The 20,868-nt window shown below is 42.8% G+C and overlaps 1 protein-coding gene across 3 annotated transcripts in view; it reads right to left on the minus strand.

The window, feature by feature from the left end:
- The window catches only part of HMCN1 (hemicentin 1), a 198,597-nt gene that overhangs the window by 174,417 nt on the left and 3,312 nt on the right, over nucleotides 1–20,868 (minus strand). The window contains exon 1 of one of the 3 annotated variants that reach the window (XM_054211474.1): nucleotides 12,786–13,266. The exons of 1 other annotated variant lie outside the window; for it this stretch is intronic. In XM_054211474.1, the coding sequence (XP_054067449.1) occupies nucleotides 12,786–13,068 (283 nt within the window). In that variant the 5' untranslated portion in view covers nucleotides 13,069–13,266. Of the gene's footprint in view, nucleotides 1–12,785; nucleotides 13,267–20,868 lie in introns of those variants that run through there. One more of the 3 variants, XM_054211476.1, reaches the window with a different exon arrangement.

Consider the following 20,868-nt stretch of genomic DNA (forward strand, 5'->3'; position numbering starts at 1 on the left):
GTCTCAGCAGCCTCTGCTAACCTGGACCATTTTGAAACAAACCTGGAATTGTGAAGCAGCACTCATGGCTGGGGGCTGGAAAAGGCCATCAGCTCAAAGAAGCGGAAGCAGACAGCAGCGCAGAGGAGTAATTTTTTCATCCGATACAGCTACACCTTTAAGAAAATGTACATCTGCAGATTCAGGCAAAATTTCAGAGCTCAAACTATCAGAGTCAGTTGGTCCAATTCAACCCAGAACAAACTCCAGGAATGTACTTGCTCACACGGCCAATGTGGGAACGACACATGTCCTTGCTACCACCCTCATTCATGCTAAGGCAAACACCGGCCATCACACACACCGAAAGCAGCAGGGGAAAGATTTCTCCATCGTGTCCTGCACAAACCTGTTTGTGGCTAACACAGCACGTCTTTCAGAGCAAGAATACGTTCCCTTCAGCAGCAACACATTGCTGGTCCAGTCTGTATATGTGAAACATACCGCAGACTGCCAAGAAATCTTGAGATAAAGGAGGGACACCGAACCTTGGAGGGAAAAGGGTCAATGGAAACTTTGAGGAAGGGACGGGCTGAAGGCAGAGACGAAGAAGATAAAAAGATGTGGGAGTCCAACAGATTAGGAAAGAAAGGAAAAGAAGGAGTAAACATTTCAGGGACAAATAAGTGATTTGTGGCTTTGTGGTTAACACAGAGGACTGAGACTCAGGAGCAAGTCACACGAATTCCTTGTGCTTTGAACCAGCTTATGTAAAATTTAAAGGGAGAAGACATGACTAAAACAAAAAAATGTTGTAGCAAAGCAGCCAAAATGTTACCCCAACCAATGCTTGCTTCAGCAGTCTACTAGGGGCTACGCTGGGACTGGGCTTTGCCTGTGCCACTTGCTGAGCACTAGCAGTACTTCTGGTACCCAAACTGGTAAAAGACAACAGTTAATGGGTGCACAGTGATGCTAAAGATCTCTAATTAAAACCACACTACTATTGTGTTGGTGCTGTATGAGCTAAGCAACATAAAACGGAAAAGAAGTGCCACAATGCAAAGTGATTTGCACAAAGATTGACAGCAACCATACCCTCTCTACCTGGATGCTCCAGCTATTGTTTTTTTACTTAAAACCATGAGCTTGCTACCCATTTCACCTATTTACAGCCTAAAAAACTAGCTCTGACACAGCAGTTGTAAAGTCATGGTCTCTTGAGGATTTTAGAAAATAGAAACATAAATTACTATGGGGTTATAAAAGAAACTACAGTGTTCCTGGCTTTCTAAGGACTCCATTTTTCCTGCACAACCTTCCTCCTCTTCTGTTCCTCAATAAATTGTAAGCATAAAAGCACACTAGTTCAGTGAACTAACTAAGACCTCACTAACTAAACAAAAAGCTCTGTCCTTTGGAAAACAGACTCGGACATACCATTGTACAGCTTAAGAGAACTCAGGAAATGTTTCAGTGATATTCAGCATCCCCAGAGACACTTAACTTCAGCTCATGAAAATACGCTGGTGTCCAAACCATGAAAATTACAATGGCTTCCTGCTTACACCCTCCGCTCCCCAGGCTATGAATCTAATTTAAACAAGATGGCAGGAATCCAGCAGCAACCTATAGCCATAGATTAGAGCTGCTATCCTGAGCAAACAGACCAGACATTTAGCTGGGACTACAGCAACACAAGACATTCCTTCATTTTCATTTAATTATGCAAACCCACCCCCACTCGCTCCGCTTCAGCAGGGTTTTTCCAGTCTGAAAACCTGGGGTCCGATTCTGCTTCGGGTTACATCTCATCGCAAACAAGCTCTTCTGGTTGTCATTTATCCTGGAGTTACAAAGCTGATATTGGGAATTTAGCTCTACTATATATCAGGCTATGCAAAATTGTCTTTCAAAGCTGTCTTCATATTTTGTAGTCCTATGGCTGGGAAAAAAGAAAACATCAGAAGCTTTACAGCTCCCGTGAAAACACCGAAGCACTGAAATATAGAGAGAAAGCTCCCTCCCTCCCAATTGCAATTCTGCACCGCGAGGGAGGCAGCTCTTCCACAAGAGCCAGCTCACGGAGGCACCTTGAAAGAACAGTTTAAAATTCTCTCTGCACATCCAAGTGTCTTTTGGGAGTCCCATTATGTTGTACACAGGCTTTGAACACTTACACGCTTGATTCATTGTACCTAATGTCACACACTAACTGTTGTATTGCCAAGAGCATATGGTAAGGAAGCCACTATTCCAGAGCGAACAGATGAGACCGCTAATAGGGATACATTACCAAAAATAAATTCAACACTTTCAATTATCTTTCGTTGCATGTGATGTATGCAGCTTGTTGGCTTGGTGTCTGGGAACATGTCATTTTCAAATATGCATATATTTTACCAGTAATGTTTTGCAGGCTGAAATCTGCAGCTAAGTGTATTTTAGGGAAAGGGCTACAACTTGAGCAGAGCTGGAAAACTGCACACAGTGTCTCCGTGAAGAGAAGTGCCAAGGATGCCAAAGAAAATCAACATGGAAGAGTACATGGGATGCAGAACAATAAGTTAACATATCTTCATAAATACACACAGCCTGTTTACATTTGCAATACGCATTAACAATGTGCATCACAGCCCCCATTTGCGGCTGATCCCCACAGAGATTATCGGTCCCAAGGCTGCCAGTGTTACTCCTTTTGCTTACACGGAAAGGGTCTCCACTGAACACCCAAGGTTCAAATCCTGCTGACAACCTGCAGTAAGGGCAAACGAGGTGCAAGACGTTCTGATTAGCCACATCACTGGGCATCCACCAACACACCCCGCACAGCAGGCCCGCAGAAGTCCCTCAGTCTGTACTGGCGCTGCCTGCACAGCCTGCCTCCCAGCATTACTCAGTTTTAGCTCCAAAAGCCCCACAGGGGGAGGTTCTTCGGCAGGGCTGAAGGTCTGGGGTTAGATCAGAACCAGGGAGGACATCAAAACCTACTCCCTCACATGCGCTAGGCTCATCTGAGCACTCAGTATCCATATGGCAGGATGACAAACAGTATAAAATACAACAACTCAGGGGCTATTATTTGGACAGTCAGCCCCAGAGTAGGAAAAGTTAGAAAGCAGAGAGCCTCTCACTTGACTTCATACCTCCTAAATTCAAGGCTTCTACCGATCTAACCTTTGCTCCCTCTGCAGCCAGTGAAAGGAAATGAGACCCCCAAAGAGTATTTAAAAACTCCCAAGCAATGAATTGCTCCATAAAGGTGCCAATTTCTTTTTGTGAATTACAGAAAAAGCCTTTGGGTAGCTTATCTCTCAGCTGAGGTTCTTCAGTTAAGTGCCTGAAGTGAAATGGGATGAATCCTGTCCTCAGTGTCCTGGCTCCTCGTATCTTGACATAACATGATTCCATTCAAGCGCTTCAGGAACATGAAGTCATTGTGCTTCTCCTCTGGCAAAAACAGGGAAAAGCTCAGCTCACATCTACGGTTACCAAAGAATAGGTTGCACATGTTCTTCAAAAGGCAACAACAGAAGTTTAACTGTAGACCACAAGGGACATGAATGACCTAAACCACTCTGATGACACTTAAAAATATAACATTGCAAACTATCCCTATACAAAATGCAAATCTTGGAAGCAGAGTTCACCCAACAACAACTGCACAGCATGAATTCACAATAGGCATAACTGAAGGACCTCACAGAATGGATCTGAGCGCAACACACCTAAAACAGGAAATCCTAAACGCTGGCAATAGTTATAAAAAATTAATGATGTTCAACACTGTAATTGCAGGGTAAAACACATTCTCCCTGGCAGTAGTAAAGAAAGCACATGAAGCAGCCAATCCAGAGCACATTTCATTAAATCCATCCTATTTCTTCTAACAAAATTGTTGATTATCAAGGCACGGCAAGCTGATCAAGTAACACCATCAGCCTCTTTCAACAGAGAAATTGTTTTGCCATTTGCAAACCAAAAAACATATGTTCCCAATATTTTCTCTGATGTATGCATCTCCTGCGAAACCAAAGTCCACAGCATATGCCAAAAATCAAATCACTGATTAGAAAATATATACCAACTGGCATCTCGGGGCTTTCTCCATCTAAAGGGTTCTGCCTGTCATTTTTTTGGCCACATTCAAAATCCATTAAGTGAATGAAATATGTGCCCCTTTTCCATACTCCTTAATCCAGTTTATCCAGACCCTCAACTGACTGAATTGAGTCTACTGAAGTATAATTCCAAGCAGCCTCCAGTATACACACAAAAAGCGTAAAGCACAAGTTAGAAAGACTAGAGAGACACATACCTCAAGTCCACACAGCAGAACAGAAACAGCTCTGAGGTTGCTAACGAGTTGGTACAGCAGGATGAAGAACGTCACAGATGCAGAACAAAGCACCAACCCAATATAAACTCACTTTGCTTACCGTTAGTTAAGAAAAGTTCAAGCACAATTTATACCAGCAAATGGAGTCCCATCACTCCGTGGCCCCTACGCAGGAACAAGTGTTGTTTTACCCTCCTGCCATCAACGCGCAGCCCAGCTCCGCATCACACGATGCGGAACTTCCAAAAGGCACGTGGACGTGTCCCCAGAGCTGATCCAAACCAAGCTGGTACTGCAGGACAGCAGTGCAGCATGTGGAGACAGGAGTAAGGATCACAGAGTCTCAGCCAACTTCAGTTCTAGGGTTTTTTTCCTTCATCCTCCTCTGAGAACTCAAGCTCCTGTCTTCAGTAAAGGCTATTAATTCCCCACCACAGAGGGCACTGTTTTTCACAGTTAGCTTCTAGCATTGCTGCTTTAAAAGAGCAAGATTGTCATTTAGTTAGCCTCCTTGTCAACTTCCCTCTGTGTATTTCACTGACAATTCATCTTACCATGAACAAACACTACTGCCTCAGTTGAAGTGAGATAAAGATGTATATAGTATTTACGCCTCCTTATTCATTTCATTACTGTGCATTCTCAGAAAATAACTGTTTTCTCCAGATGAGAGAGAGAGAGAATGTATCAATCTCGGGGAGGGACAGCTTAATCATAGCTTAAAAGCACTTGAGGATCTGCATCAAATATCTGCTTTTTAAAAACCATTAGAAATTTGATTTGTGGGCATTTAAACCAACCCAGTAGATGCGTACATCATCAGAAATTTCTCTTTTCTTGCCATACCATAGAGCTCCCATCAAGACTCATAGCCAATGTGGCCTACTGTTAAAACAATTATTGCCATGAATAGGATTAACTTGGCTTCTAATACATTACTTTGTGTAGAAACACAAGCTACTGCAACTTTTGAGAAATAAATTGAAAGGGAGGGGAAGAAGAGGGGAAGGAGCACGGAGGAAGTTAGAAGACTACAAATTCAGCTCTTAACACTGCTGCTATCTACTTTCTTCCCACTGCTCCCAGTTACCAGACGTCGCTACCTTAGATGAGAGTAACTGTCATTCCCTGCTTCACAAGGAGGAGCAAGCGCAGTCCTTGGCTGCCCAGGCAGGCAGAGACAGCTTTAACACGTCGTCCTTCCACGCAGCATTTCAGAGGGATTAAACCATATTCACTGCTTGGGTAATTCAGCACATGGTGAAATACACTGTGCAGTCACTTTTTGTCTGGGGCAAGGGTTCACTGTTTTTTTCAGTTTTAGTGGCACTAGCTTGATCACTTTCTAATCTGGTTCAGTACTGTGTTACATTTACTTTGAGATCAATTGGCAAATAGCTAAAGTAGCAGAAGTAACAGGGCAGCAACCTCTAACGGGAAGGAAGGGACAAATCTTCTTGTGCCGAACACCAGCAGCTGAAAGACCAACTAGAGCTTCACGCTGTCACTGTGTGGGTTTGTTCTGCTCTTTAAATGTGTATTTTGTGATGTATGCCTACACTTCCACACCGATGTCCCCGAGAACAGTGACGAGTGGCTTCTCCACAGGTTCGGTTCACTGCATATGATCTAAAGACACAATCCCATCTGGAGTGGAAGTTACAGAACCTACACACCACCCTTCCCAGCAAGGTGTGTCAGCCTCCAGCAAAGTCTACGCTTTGCTATCTACTAGTCTCCAGAAAACACAACAGTATTAAGTGATACGAAGGAAAACCTACTATACTGGGAAGTGAAAGAGTTCTTCAGGTGCATGCAGCAATAATAGATTAGGGATAATACAGGGACAATAGGGATAATACAGATTCTAAGGCAATTGCTAGAAAGCAATCACATTAAAACCCACTGTATTTGGGAGTGACTTTAAAACTCTGTACCATTATTTGCTAGATTGTTGCATACCTAATGGTTGAGTGCGCAATGGCACTGTAACAGTGACTGCGATTTTGGACACATGTGAAGTATCCTCTGTGTGCCCAGAAGCCATGGAGAACAGTCGTATGCTGCTAAACAGCAAGCCTCGTTTGCTAAATGACATCAGTAATAATTATTGGGACAGAATAACACTGGGATGCATTACTAATGAGCTACAGAACTCTCCACATAATTGTCACCGCAAAGCAAAACAGAACAAGTAGCTTCTGTGTAAGTTCAGTAGGCAACAATTTCAAACGTAACATGAAAAATAATTCACAATGCAAAGCAAAAGAGAATTACATATTTGAAGCATTGCCACTTTTTCCATAAGGAAAAGACAATCTCTATTGTGCCTTCAAGTAAAAACAGGGATAAAATCCTGTCCCTTGCAAAAAAAAAAAATCAAGAATTGGTGGGGAAAATTTACCATTTTGCGTACCTTCAGGGCAGGACCGGCAGAGTTAAGAAGGTAGAAAAATAAGCTTTAAGCAATGTTCTAATAGGCTTTTGGATGTTGTCATATTTCTGCCCTGTCTTGAGACAGATTTTGGAGCATCTGGCACTGGGCAATACTGTCTTCTGTAATCTATATAAACAGCTACTTTTTGAAGGACCCCAGGTAAGTCCTTCCAAAAGACCAAGAAAACAGCCATGTAATCACACAGAACTGATTTTATAGGTATCACACTGTCTCCACTAAGGATAACAATAAGCTTTCAAAACACTGATCACACATACAGTCAGTACAGTTAGCACAGAAGTTTCCACAGAGACGGAAAATATCTGTAGGTGCTTTAGACTTTCTCCTTATCAACTCGGAGTTGCTCACTGTTATACAGCATTGGTGATTGTCATTCAACTGCTGACAGTAACAATAAAACTTAGTAGTAGTAACAACAACAAAGAGGCAGTATTTGAGCCTTAAGGAAACAGACTATTTCCTGCTGGGCTCTCTACAGCTCCCTGAAAGGAGGGTATAGCCAGGGGCAGTCGGTCTCTTCTCCCAAGGAACAGGTCATAGGAGAAGAGGAAACAGCCTCAAGGTGTGCCAGGGGAGGTTTAGGATGGGTATTAGGAAAAATTTCTTCAACAAAAAGGAGCATCAGGCATGGACACAGGCTGCACATGGAAGTGGTGGCATCATCATCCCTGGAGGTATTTAAAGGATGCGTAGATGTGGTGCTGAGGGACATGGGTTAGCGGTGGACTTGGCAGTGCTAGGCTAACAGTTGGACTTGATGATCTTAAAGGTCTTTTTCAAACTCAATGATTCTGTGTTCCTACTCCTTCGTAAAACTAATACCAAGTCTTGAAGTGTTTCTTCCCCCACCCAAAGCAACCAGGGGGAATCCTGAAAACAATGACCTTCTTCATCATGCTATACCAGAAGGACCATTCAACTTCTGCCAAATGGGAAAAGTTTTTGGACAACTGATTTATATATGTTCAGCCTTTGCCTGAACGTTTTAATAGACACCCATAAATCTGAGAGTAAAGCCTGAGGCCAAAGACCTCTACTGACAGAACGCAGAAGGGCAAGCGCAGAGCAACATGTTGGAGAAAAGCTCTCAGGAGAGCCTGAGGTAAAAAAACCCGCTGTTTCGGTGAAGGGGCAGCGATATGATACTGTTTGCCTGGAGATACAGAAACGACAAAGTGGTGGCTCACACTGGGCAAGCTGGCCACACGGCCACCGCAGTTGAAGCAAAAGCAGGAAGAATTCCAGCTGAGCAGGGGTGGGGGTTTCATTGCTACACTCAGAGCACGGTTTATTCTTCAGCACTCACAAGTGCCTTTTTCAAGGCAGACAAACACGTAAAGGAACGCGCATCCTTCTCCATTTCGGCACACAGCTTTTCATCTCCCTTATTACCCACTTGTGTAACTACAATACTTTTTATATCACGAAGTATGAAAAATTTTAATTCCATTAATAGCCTAATTTTAATTTCTTACGTTTCTCCTCTGGAAAAACCATTATTTCTTCTTCATTGTAACTTCTAAAAAAACCAAACCATCAAATCTGCAAAAACCAAAGTTCTCAGACCTTTCATATGACTTTCTGAACTTGTTCCAAGCTAGTATGTGGCTCAGCAGCCTAACCATGGTTACTGATACAGCAGTGCAAGCCTGCTAAATACAGGAGAACCCAGGTTATAAAGTTAAACATAACTTTGTATGATATAATCGGAGCTTTACTCTCAAAAAAGAGAAGTGGGATCAAGAAAAAAATAAAAGTATTTCTAGTTCTCCTACACTATGTGACCTTAGGTGGACAACTTAAATTCAATACTGTTTTCCCATCTGAAAAAAGCAGCATTAAGGTCTTCCCCTTTCCTCACATAGGCAATATGCTGCCTGTCTGATCTGTAAGAAAAAAGGTTAGGAGATGCTCATATCAGAGATTTGTGGACATGCAGAATATTAACAGGCAGATATCATCCCATGCACTAGGAAGTCCAGAGGTTATATATTCCCTTCATTTTTCTTGTAATTAAAATTAATTACTGGAGTTTGGCCTATAAAATAGTCATTCACACTAATGGAATGCTTGATTGAATCATGTGGAGTCGAAGTTATTACTGGTGTAATTCCATTTGCTTTACAGAAAAATACTAGGGATGAATTTGTCCTCTTAGGCTTATTTTCCATTCCAAAATTCCTTAATGGCATAAAGCAAAAAAATAGAAATGCTGGCCACAGATGTTAAATAAAGACATTCTAAGTCCAATCCCCTTTCCACAGGATACAATGGGAGTTAGTTAGGAGACCAGGACCCACAACACGCAACTACAAAAGCATTTGCTGATCTTAAGCTTTATCTCCAATTCAAAATTTTCCTGTGCCAACTCTTCTTAATTTGGGAGATTATTTTTTCTTGTTCCCCCTCTTTCCACCCCCAGTTTTTCCATTGAACAACAAGCCTGGCAAGGGACCTCTTTGTCAACAGCCCTTTTCAACTATCTACAAAATTTCTGTGATCATGTTTAGGCATTGAAAAACCTCAATAGAAAAATTCCTGTAACCTGTTAAAGCGTTGCACATGCTTACACACGAAGTGGAATCCAAAACAAAAGGCTTTTTCAAAATGTAGATCTCAGCATACCACCAGATGGTACAGCAGTATCAGAATGTGAAACCCATTACACATTTTTTCTGTCGGTCATAAGTCTGGGCTGTGCCAAAACCTCAGGTTCGACACTAAAAAATATACGTGTTAATTATTAGTGTTTTACCAAAATACCACAGTCTGAGTAAAATACTATTACAGTAGTCATAACGCTACATTGAAATCCACAATGCGTCGGCATATCACAATGCACCATTAATATGCAGCACTTCGGTAACAATGCAGTCCAGTAGAATAAAGGATGATTTTTAAATAACTCAAATTATTTATAATTCAGATGTACCTTGTGTGATGTCAAGGGCTCTGCCAAGACAAATTCGTGTATGGTTTTGGTGAAGATGCTCTCCTTGTCAACAGCTCTTTACTGTGCTTAGAAAGCACTCGAGCTCTTGCACTAATCAGCACTAATCAAGCCGTACTGCAAAGTGCATGACTGGGGCATGGTTCAGCCCATACACTGGGCAACATAAATTAGGAAAACAATTGTTAAAAGCCAAATCCACATCAACTTTACATTGTAATCCCCTATCAATAAAGAGTGTGTCTGGATCAGGACAGCTTTATACAAAGAGAAGCTCCTTGGAGCTGAGGTCCAACTATGCGCTGCACACCTTGTAGGGAGTTCTGTCTGCCTCGGCAGCCACAGTACCCCACAAAAGCGTCAAGAAAAATTGTCTGTGGAGTAGCTGCATATAAAGCTCTTTTTTGAAGAAAAATTATCAGTTGAGCAAATAACCAGACAACTTGCAGAGTGGGGAGCAATAATCTCATGCTCATCAATTTAGCAAGCTTTCTTCAGAAAGACCAACACTAGGTAAATGAATTGGACACTGTGAAACTCAAGCCAAACAATACTTTTTATTAAATTTTTGAGAAAAGTTACTTCTCTGTAGATTAAAAAAAGATATTGAAGAAATGGTCACAACAGTATTTCTTGCATTTTCTTGTCAAGCGTCTAGGCTTGATCTTCATCAGATAGAAGATACCACATCACCAGCAGTCTCAACCGCTACCATCCATAAAATTCAAGACACAGGACTGAGGCATGTCCTAACTTTAAGAAGGATGTAGAGAAATATTTTTCAGGAATTAAGAAAAAATTAAATTTAAAATTATACATTCTCCACTTTCAAGCAGCTTTATGACCTCACAAGTCATCATGCTAAAAAGTAAGGCCCCCTTTGGCTGCGTAGGGAAGTTGGACTTCCATTTAGAGATATGTAACAGGATACGCCAATATATGTTTGCCAGCACTTCTTTGTCGTATAAGTCAGCTCTCTGCAAGTTTCAGTTTCAGTTAATCTATTGAAGGAAAATGAACATTTGCCAAGGAAAGGCATCTCCTGTGGAAAGAGAAGGAATGGGGAAAAGCAAGGAAGCAAGAAGTCCGTGAGGGGAAAAAGTGTCACTCAAGCAGAGGAAGGTGGCAGCATATTTCTCGCTAGTGAGGTACATACAGAGCAAGAAGGTGGTGATACAGCAAAGCACGACTAAAAGAATCGGTCTCTAACAGAAACAAAGACCCTGGAGAGCCAACAGAAACAAGAGAGTCAGCGAGATGGGAGAAAAGGAACGAAAAGGAGAAAGTGTGCAGAAGGAAAATGGAATAAGGAAGGGAAAACACGTGGGATGAGAAAGAAAAAAAGTAGCTACTGAAACAAAGTATTTGAAAGTGGCCTGTGATAAAAGCTAAGCTACCAGTGATATAAAAGCTGGAACTTCTTTTTACTGTGGATGCACAAGAACAAAGGACCATCCACACAAACCTGAAAACTAAGAGCACACCATTCAAGACCATCTTCTTGCTCTCATGGTTGGTGTAGATACCCAAGCCCTCTGAAAAAGAGAACTATCCATTCTTATAGTGAATCACTTTGGTGAGCAGAAAGGGAGGATGTATAAGGTGTGATTATGGAGAGAAAATAAAAACAAAACCCTCCCACCCCATCATGTTGATTTTGTGTCCCATCTAAGGGGAAAGAACTCCAAGAAGAACCAGTGGCTTGATTTTCCAAAAAGCATATAAAAGAGTTCTAGGCTCTACACTTGACCAAAATCTTTTCCTTTCAGCTTAGGGAAGTCCCATAAAACAACAAAAAGGTAAAGTGAAGGGGGTGGGGGGGAAAGAAAGCGACATCAAATGTGAGAACACTAAGGTACATGAACAGACCCTTTTGTGATAGGATACTCTGATACCACAATGACAGACTCTTTAGAAGAAAAAAAAAAAAAGATAACCCATACAAGCTTCTCGATAACAAAACAGCAAAATTTGCGAAGACGAGTTTTTCTCTAATTTTCCAAGCACTTGATTTTTGTATGTGTAACAATGGCAAACACGTATCTTGTAGGCAGAAATATCTATGACCAGGGGGAAACAGAAAGGGGTGTCTGTTTTCATTTGATGAGATCCCTGCAAAAATTGAGCTCTTAAGAACTGACTTCTGCAATATAATATTCTGAGATATTCCATGTAAACTAGAACCAGAAAGGTAGTTTTTCAAGGGCTTTTTTCCCCCTCTTTCAATTTTTTTTTTAAAGGAGTTTTTACTGCATAGTACAGCACACATCACCAGCCTGGGGCATCCTGTTCCTATTTCCTCTTCAAGTCACCAGAAGATATTTGACAAGGAAAGAGGAAGAAAGCCAGAGAAAAGGGATAGGACGGGAATAGAAAACAGATGCTGAAAGAGAGGAACACACAATGCACAGCAGAAAGAAAAGAGGTAGGATGAGGGAAAGGAATAAGAACCAAGAAACACACCATGTAAAGCTTCTGGATCATTTCAGTGCAAGCTTCTGAATGTAAACATGGGACACCAAGACTGGAGGAAAAGTGCAGCTGTATTATATATGTTCCTAAGTGTACTCCCATAGAAGGGCACTGAAAAAAAGACTTAGAAGCTTCGTTCCCAGTATACGTGTTCTCTCCTAGGAGAGCGGATCACTAAAGCCACTTCAGCTCCTATTAGAATGAGTAAGAGGAGTATTTGATCCCCTAACCCACTCTTTGGTGCATCCAGTGCGCTTACAGTCCATTCCAGCTTACCCTGAAGGCTTCTGGAAGGTCTGCTGGGGTTTGTCCGCGGGGAGACAGGGAGTGGGGTCCGAAAACCGCACTCGCTACCGGCGCGTTACGGCAGCGAGAGCCCCGTTTGTGAGCACGGCTCCCACCTGACAGAAACACTCACTCCCCGGTGCCCTGGAAGCGCAGGAAACCAACCGTCTGTAACGACCAGCCCCGAGCCGGACCCGCCGGGCTCCCCGGCCGCCTGCCCCTTCGCCCCGCGCCCACCCCGGCCTGCGCCGCGCTCCCTGCCCCCGCGGCCCGCCGGACCCTCTCTCGGGAGAAACCCCTACCTGGATCGTGGAAAGGCACCAGCGCGAAGTTGTAGAGCGGTCTCTTGGGTCTTTTCAGCGACGTTTCCAGGATCTTGGATGCCCCCTCGATAACTTGCACCAGGTCGTCGTACATGGAACCGGTCACATCAAACACGAACGCCAGGGTGGAGGCTCCCTCCGGCACCGCCTCGCCGCCGGGCTCGGGCGCGGCGCGGGGGCACAGGGCGAGCAGCTGCAGGGCGAGCAGCAGCACGACGCCCGGACCCGCTCCCCACGCTCCGCTGCCCCCGCGGAACCCCATTGTCCGCGGCGTCCGAGAAGGGCGCTCGCAAAGCCTCGCCCGGAGGCGCACAGAGACCGGCGACCGCCGCCTGCCCCGCTCCCCTCAGCGCGGAGAGCAGGAAGCGCCGCAGCTTTTGTCTGCGCGCCGCTACGGCCCCGCTCCGCCCTTCTTACCGGGCAGGGCTGGGGCAGCGCCGCCCCGAGGGAGCCGGCTGAGCCCCGGCCATGCCGCGGGGTGCGGGAGCTGCGGCTGGGACCGCCGCCTCGGGAGCCCCGGCTGCGGACTGAGGCGGCGCCCACCCCGGCCCCGCCTCCCGTGGCCCGCCGCGGCCCCGGCCCTCACCTCAGGGCCCGCTCCCGCCGGGCCGGGCCTGGGGCCGCTGCCGCCCCCCGCACCTGGCTGCCGGCTGCCCGCCCCGATCCGCCCGGAGCCGGCGAGCCCCGCGGGGGAGCCTCCTTGTCGGGGACGGGGGGCTGGAGGGAGCGGTACAGACCTGCCCGGCAGGGACCGCGGTCTGCGCCCACACCTGACCGGGAGGTGCTGCCCCGAGCTCGCCCCGGGGAGGACAGATGGGCGCGTTTACCGTTTTGTTACTATGAACGCGTGATACGAGACTGGAATCGCTCCTACGCGCGCTGCTGCCCCGGTTCTCCTCATGCTTCGGCGACACCTCCCCAGCTACTACCTGAAACCCAGGGGCTGGGCCCGCCCAGGCCCCTTCCAGCTGTGGTTTTCCTCAGCTCCTGTGAACATACAGCGACTATTAAAGCGGGTAGTAAAGACCCCAAAATGTGGTCAGGACCATAGCTGCAGGCACTGGCAGTCTCCTGTACAAGAAAAAGACGGGACAACGAAGCAAAGAAAGTGGCCAGAGCAGTGTTTTAACCCCGCTCAGGCGACGGAAGAGATTAAAGGTGATGTATTTCAGAGCTCCTTCGTTGTTCCTTGCAGGGAACAGTGGGACAGAATGTTAAACACCAAGTGGGAGAGGAATCGCATCCCTTGCTTTCAGCGGGATGTGTGAGGCGGAGGAGGCGCACGGTGCCTGGCGCAGCTGGGAAAGGTAGGCCATGACGCAGAATTTACCTCATTAGTTTCCCTCCTTATTTTACTAATCTTAAAATTGGTGCTAAAACTGCTCACTCAAAACCATCGTATTGTGACTGGAAAATTAATCATGTAGAAACATTGCTTATCCTAATCAAGTTATAAGCCTGGAATTGAATTATAAAAAACAGATGTTTACATTCTTTCTCCTCTTCAGCACTGATGTCATGAGAAGGAAGCACATAACCAGAGCTGTGCAAAGCATTCGCAATAAAACCCCAAACCATGGAAAACTTGCCTCATCTGTAACTCTGCTAGCAGAAAACTCGGACCAGGTTTGTCAAAAATATTCACAAATCTTGTAAGTAGAGATGCGTTCAAGCCATAAAATAGGAATATGTATTTTGAACACCCTAGACACTGGCAGCACTTGGATTTAAGGATTTCCTTTGGTCATTTATGAAGATGAATTCCTGTTACATTCTTCCTCACAAAGAAAGCCATCATGTTCTTTCTGTCTTAAATTATTTCTCATCTAGATGTAAACAGGCTAGAACAAACCTAGTGTCTCTATGAAAAAATAACCCTCTTGGACACATGCTGCTGCATCTCTAAAAAAATGTCATTTAAGGTGGGTTTTAAGGTACAATGTAAAGAAAAATCTTTATTTCCTAACAGTGGAAACTGATATTTGCCTAACAATTTCCACTATAAAATATCCTGGAAGCTTGGAAGTTCTAAAACTATTATTCACAGCAGGCCTTTGAAATTTGCAGGAAGAAAGCCCTGTAGCAAGAGGAATGATTTTTTTTTTCTTCTTCTCCAATGAAATTATTTTCATAGTTTGCCAAAGAATCATCTATTGAGAAAAAAAATAATCACTGTGTTCCTTCTGACATGCTCTACAGTAAGGTTTTGACAGCGTGCCAGAATAATAACTAAGCACAAACACTGGGAGGTCAGGCCCATGCCACTATCAAAGCAGACTGTAGCAGAAACACCTGGAGATAGCGAGGACAGGCGGGCCGAGGGGAAGGGAAGGGGAGCTGGCTTGGGGTACACCCAGGGGGGAGAGGGCCCCCCACCTCCCCACACACCGACCTTTGCCAGAGCAGGCTGCCACCTTCACGATTTCCGATAGAGTCTCAGCATCTCTTTGGTATGTGCCAATATTACAGCTGTCTTTGACACTTGCTTCCCAATTTTGAGTGTTTCTAACTTAACCTCGATATTCTTCTCACGCCTGTTTTGGGTCTGGAGTTTGATGTTTTGTTTATGCAATTTGGTAGCATAGAAGAATTCGACAGATGTGGACTTGGATTGTCTAATTCCTTCCCACCACGCTCATATACTGCCACTGAGTGGGAGCAAAGTGTTACCCGCCTGGGCTATATATTGTAAATTATTAGATGAGGTGGAGTAAAGAGTTAAGTCACTTAACTCCTTCTCTCTTCTTAGCATGTCTCAAATGTAAAAAGCATAAAATTTGTATGCTCTGAGGAACATATACTAGTTTAGAAGACTGGGAAGGCAATCAAGTACTTTTCACCCTTTGGGCTTGTGTCTGAATCTGCTCCATTTTGTATTTTGCAGCTAAAAATTACAACTGTCCAATGGCTGCTAATGAAGAAAGAGTTGCTGCTTTCATTCTCATTCATAGCAAACAAGCATCCACTTCAAAAACTGAAGTTTCCGTCTGAAGGAGAATATCAAAATGATTGTTTTTAAAGCTGATGCTACTCTCTAATTACAGAGCGAACTGCTGATGCCAGAAGAGATTCTCCTCCTGGGATCCCATGGACCACTCAGCAGGCTGCATCCACCAGAGCTCTTTCTCACGACACCTCTTTTCTGGTCAGCAAGTTCTGCACGTATACCAGATACTCCGAACTGCTTTGTCACAGACATTTGACAATATTTTTTTTTCCTCTGGAACTCCCTACGCATTTAAAGCTTTTATTCCCACTCCTCCTCAAAGTCCCATCCCTCCTTTTTTCTTTTCTTTGTTTGAACTTGATTGATTGTTGTGGAAAAAGAAGGAATGGTATCTGTTTGTTTTGGGTATCTGGCTTTGGCTCTCTCTGTGAGAGGCGTGTGTATTGTATAGTAAGATCTCTCCAGTTCGCAGACAGAGTGTTTTCTTAGCCAGTCTTTAGTACTGTCTTTGTATTTGATGTGTGTACACACTTTAGTCCTGCATATGAGAGGTACAACTTTGTATTTGTCAAAGCCACTCACTACTCAAACTGAAAATAACATTTTGGGTTTCAAATTCTGTGCTTTGAAGCAGTGCTGGCAGAACCTCTGCTGCTTTTGGGAAGGATGGGGTTAAAATACCATCCTAGAAGAGGAATGCTACAAGAGGAAGTAGCAGGTATGCTGAGGAGCCTGAAACCAGGTAAGGTGGCTTGCTGCTAACAGATCTGCAAGGAAAGATAAACAGAGAGCAGAAAAGAGAAAGGACTGATAGATTAATCTTTGGTTATATGTGGCAAAATCTTCAAATTAATCTGCAAAAACCATGAAAAGACTAGCACAACTTTTGTGGGCAGATTTTGTCACGTGGATGCCATTATATGATGAGGGCTCAAACTCTGAAGTGATCAAGTGAACAGTGACCTTTTTCCAGCGAGTGACTTCTGTTTTTTCAGCCGTGCAGCTGGTCTCACATTTAGACAGTTTGCTTTTAGTACTCGTCTTTCATTTCTGTGACCAAGGCACTTTGCCCGATAGAGTTAAAAGCTTTCCTCCAGACAGAACGAAATAGCATTTATACCAAATAATCTCGACACCTCTTAGTGTTTTAGTCACAATAGATTGACATCTTCCTGGGAGATATATTGCCTTTGCCAAAAATATAAAACCTATGACTTCATATAAAAATGGCATGTATCTAACTTTTGTTTGACTTCTGGCTTCTGAATCTTCAGAGCGGTCATATATTGTAAGTTTTGTCCCAAATCCATATGACTAGAAACCACCTGCTTTTGTTAAGAGAACAAACCCTGGGATTCTAGCATGATCAGCTCTATGTAGGAACTGATGCTTTTATTAGATAATCCAGATTCTAAAGAACTGCAAGTTTCTGATCTCCACTTTTCCAAAAGGTTTGTTCAAATCTGAACTCAAGCTCCAGGTTATATTCCCTACTCCTACCCTTCAGGTGCCAGCGTAACAAGATAAGCTGCACCTGTAGTTGTATTATTAAATGCTCACACCTGTAACGTCTGCCTGAGTTCTGGCCATCCAGTATCTTGTGGTTACTGCTTCCTTTTTAAATTCAGTGCAACATGAGCCCAACAATGCTGGAATTTTTCAGGGCTTTGGCAATTAATGTTTTACAGCAAAATCAGAGCAGACAGGTGAATGCTAGCAATTCTGTGTGTTCTGCAAACATTTCTAGAGGGCAGACAGCTTTTTAAGATGCTGTGTGTTTTACATTGTAAAGAATCTAGAAGTCACACAGAGATAATCTCTTGCCATTTTCAATCTCCTTTCTCTGCTCCACAGAAGTTTGCTTAAATATCAATCTCAGTTTGACTCAGAGTTCAGCACATTTCAGAATCTCACGTAATAGTGAAAAAGAGCTAGACGCAAGCAGTAAGTAGCTGTAGCAACTGGAGTAGTTTGTTTAATAAACCATGTGCCTGTTCCAAGAGACCGTTTCACCCTGCTGTAGCACTGAATCATCCCTCATCTGCAAGATGAAATCACTTTGCTTTTGGTTATAAAACATTTCTTTTACAAAACAGGTCATCCTGTGATCATGACATAGAAGTAAAAGTAAGAGGCCAAAAGTTCTCTCTCTGGCTCAGAAGCAGACTTGCTGCCTTTGTTAATACAACTACGTATCAAGACCAGGACCGAGTTAGGACCTGCTGTGCTGCTTCCTCGCTCACTTGGGAAAAAAAAAAAAAAGATCAGGTAAAATGATGGCTGGAGAAACAGAATAATCAAAAGTATGGGACCTGTAGCTACTGGACACAGCAGTCTTGATCTCTTTATCAGTCTTTACTCTCCACACTAGCCTAAGCACTTCTGAGCACAAAGTACAAATGTGTTTCAAATCAACGATCAATGTGTCCTTACAAAATCTGTACATTCTGTAACCTTGAGCTCCATAGTTGCCATCATACAAATGAGGAATGAAAGCAAAGAAGGACATGCTGAAAGGCCTTTTTGAAATAACTTTTCCAAGAATTTTCCAAGTTAGGTTTCCATAAAGCAGCAACTATAAGAGAAAGCATAGACTACCACAACAGAGCTATGCAACACAATACAGCACAGATCTCCCGTATCAACGGGGAGAATCACCAAGTCACCTATTTGATTTCTCCAAGAAATACCCATATATGTACATTAAATTCCCATCAAATTACATGTATAGAAAATGGATGCACAGATGTAACAAAATGGATAAGATCACATTACAACCTATTTACTGCTTTCACCACTTGAGTAATTGCCTGTTGGCTATAGGAATTTTTGCAGAACTTCTGCAGCACTATTTATAAAGGTTTTCTAAAAATTTTATCATTGAAAATTATTGTATGCTCAAGAATATTCTAGATATTTTAGATATCTAGATAATACAATTCAAGATATTCCATTGGCCAAGTCAGGATTTTCAATAGAGTTTACAAACAATTAGGCAATCACTGTAATACGAAAATAACTAGCAAGTCTAGGTTGAGCTTCCAGAACACTATCTCCCTCTACTGGTAAGTCAGAATGAAATATTTTGAAAATGGATTACAAGAAGTATGGGGTTTTATTCTTATTTTTAATAAAGTTAAATAATATACTATGAAATTATCTTTTCACAGTTAAGGTTGAAAAAACCATTAAAATATAAGCAGAATTTCACAGAAACACACAGAGACACCATCCATACACATACGTCCAAATATTTTGTACATAATATTTGCACAAGTCTCTTCTACAGGAGAGGTTTTCTGGAAAGTAAGTTTAGTTGCACAGATAGGTCCTAGTAATATGATAATTCAAAAAACAAGTGTAGTTTTTACATGTTGAAAAAAAAAAAAGATTTCTTTAGAGCACATTTTTTTTAAACTGTCCCAGAAATGATACATTTGTTTGATTAATTTGACCAGAGAAAATGTAGCGTTTGTTAGTAGTTTTCTGTTGTGTCATTAATACTTTTGAGTTATTTTACTTTTTTTGCTTTTGAAACTCTGAAAATCTACAAAACTTCCATCACTTTATGCAAACAGCAACTTTCCGTATGAACTATTCTGGATTGTCTTACTGTTACAAGCAAGTCATATACACTGAAGAAGCAGCTTAGATTAGGTATTTGATGCAGTTCTGACAGGATTAGTCTAGCAATAGAGTCCTGCAGGCTCTTGTCCTGCAGGCAGGTAGGCAGTATTTCCTGGCTGACAACCAGAATAAGTTCCCGAAAGAAGAGGAAATTACTTCAAGTGCCATAAATTTCTGTTACAAAGGGCAGCCCTGTTGCCACTTTGGTCCACAGACTTAAGCTTGTTTTGGAGTCAATGATAGACACTCAAATACTAGATAACATCAAAAAGCATCCCATTCCTCTCACGCCAGGAGCGATCCTTTGGAATGCAGTTGGCAGATTTGCAGCCCTTGAGCTTAATTACTGCATGTCATGCCTTGGAATGAACTGTCCTATTTGTTATTTCTCGGGAGGAGCTGGTTAGGGTACAGCATCCTATTACCACTTCTTGGCAGAAAGGCCTTCCAGTGAGCAGGACTGACACACAGGTGTACTCTCCCAGGGCTGTACTCAAAGAGATCTAGACTTCTCTGATCATAAATCATGAAATAAAACTATTCCCTTAAATAACAAATAAGTTTGGGTGTTAGTGCCATTTGCATAACAAAGAAGAAAAATAAGAAAATAAATGTTTAGTTCTGCAGAGTTATATGCTTTGCTTCTTTTAAGCCTATCAGAAATGTATTTTGTTTAAAAACAAACGTAAGTCCAGATTCCCTGCATCTGTCTATACAGGCTAAGCCAATGATGAAAACTACGTGGCACTTTTCCCACTACCTATCCTCATCCCCATGAAAGTGTTATAAGAATTAGCTCACAGTTCCGACCTAAATATTAATATTTTTTTTTGCATAGACTTGGCTGATTTAAATATTTCTCACGTTATTAAACATCCTCCTTTAAATTTCTTCAGCAACACAGCCCTAAATATTATCGGGCACGTGAAGCGTGTTTTCCTGGCATTTGAAGAAACCAAGTTCACCCTATTTATAAGTTCATCATTTTTGAGCGATTTTTTTTAGTCTGCAGTTTCAGTTTTTACATTTAAGCCCATAAAGACCAAGGCATCCTTTAAAATCCTTCCAGACTGTACATTAGCACCTCACCAGTAGTTACCAAGTCTAAATTTCCAACACCTCTAAGTAGTGGAGAGTTAGTTTTACTACTGAGATGGACTAAATTCTCCACAGTCTTGGCATAATGGAGATGTTCTTAAAACTTGGAATGTTTTTCACATAATTTTTTCATCATAATTTGATGCTCCTTCTATGGGGAAGTGGGAGACTTATTAGGCATACCATCTTCTAGGGTTAAAGGGATGAGTTGAATAAAGAATGGACTCAAGCTTTCATTCATAAGAATAAAAAAACCTTTCACATGAAAGGGGGAGAAAAAAGGCTTCCCCTTGTAAGAGATAGTTACTATATGCATGTACACGTTACATACTCGCATGGCTAGGGCTAATGCATCATTTCTCATGAAGTTACCTGGCAGTTTCCATTTTG

Source organism: Rissa tridactyla, chromosome 8, assembly GCF_028500815.1.
Source record: "Rissa tridactyla isolate bRisTri1 chromosome 8, bRisTri1.patW.cur.20221130, whole genome shotgun sequence".
Classification (NCBI taxonomy): Eukaryota; Metazoa; Chordata; class Aves; order Charadriiformes; family Laridae; genus Rissa; species Rissa tridactyla.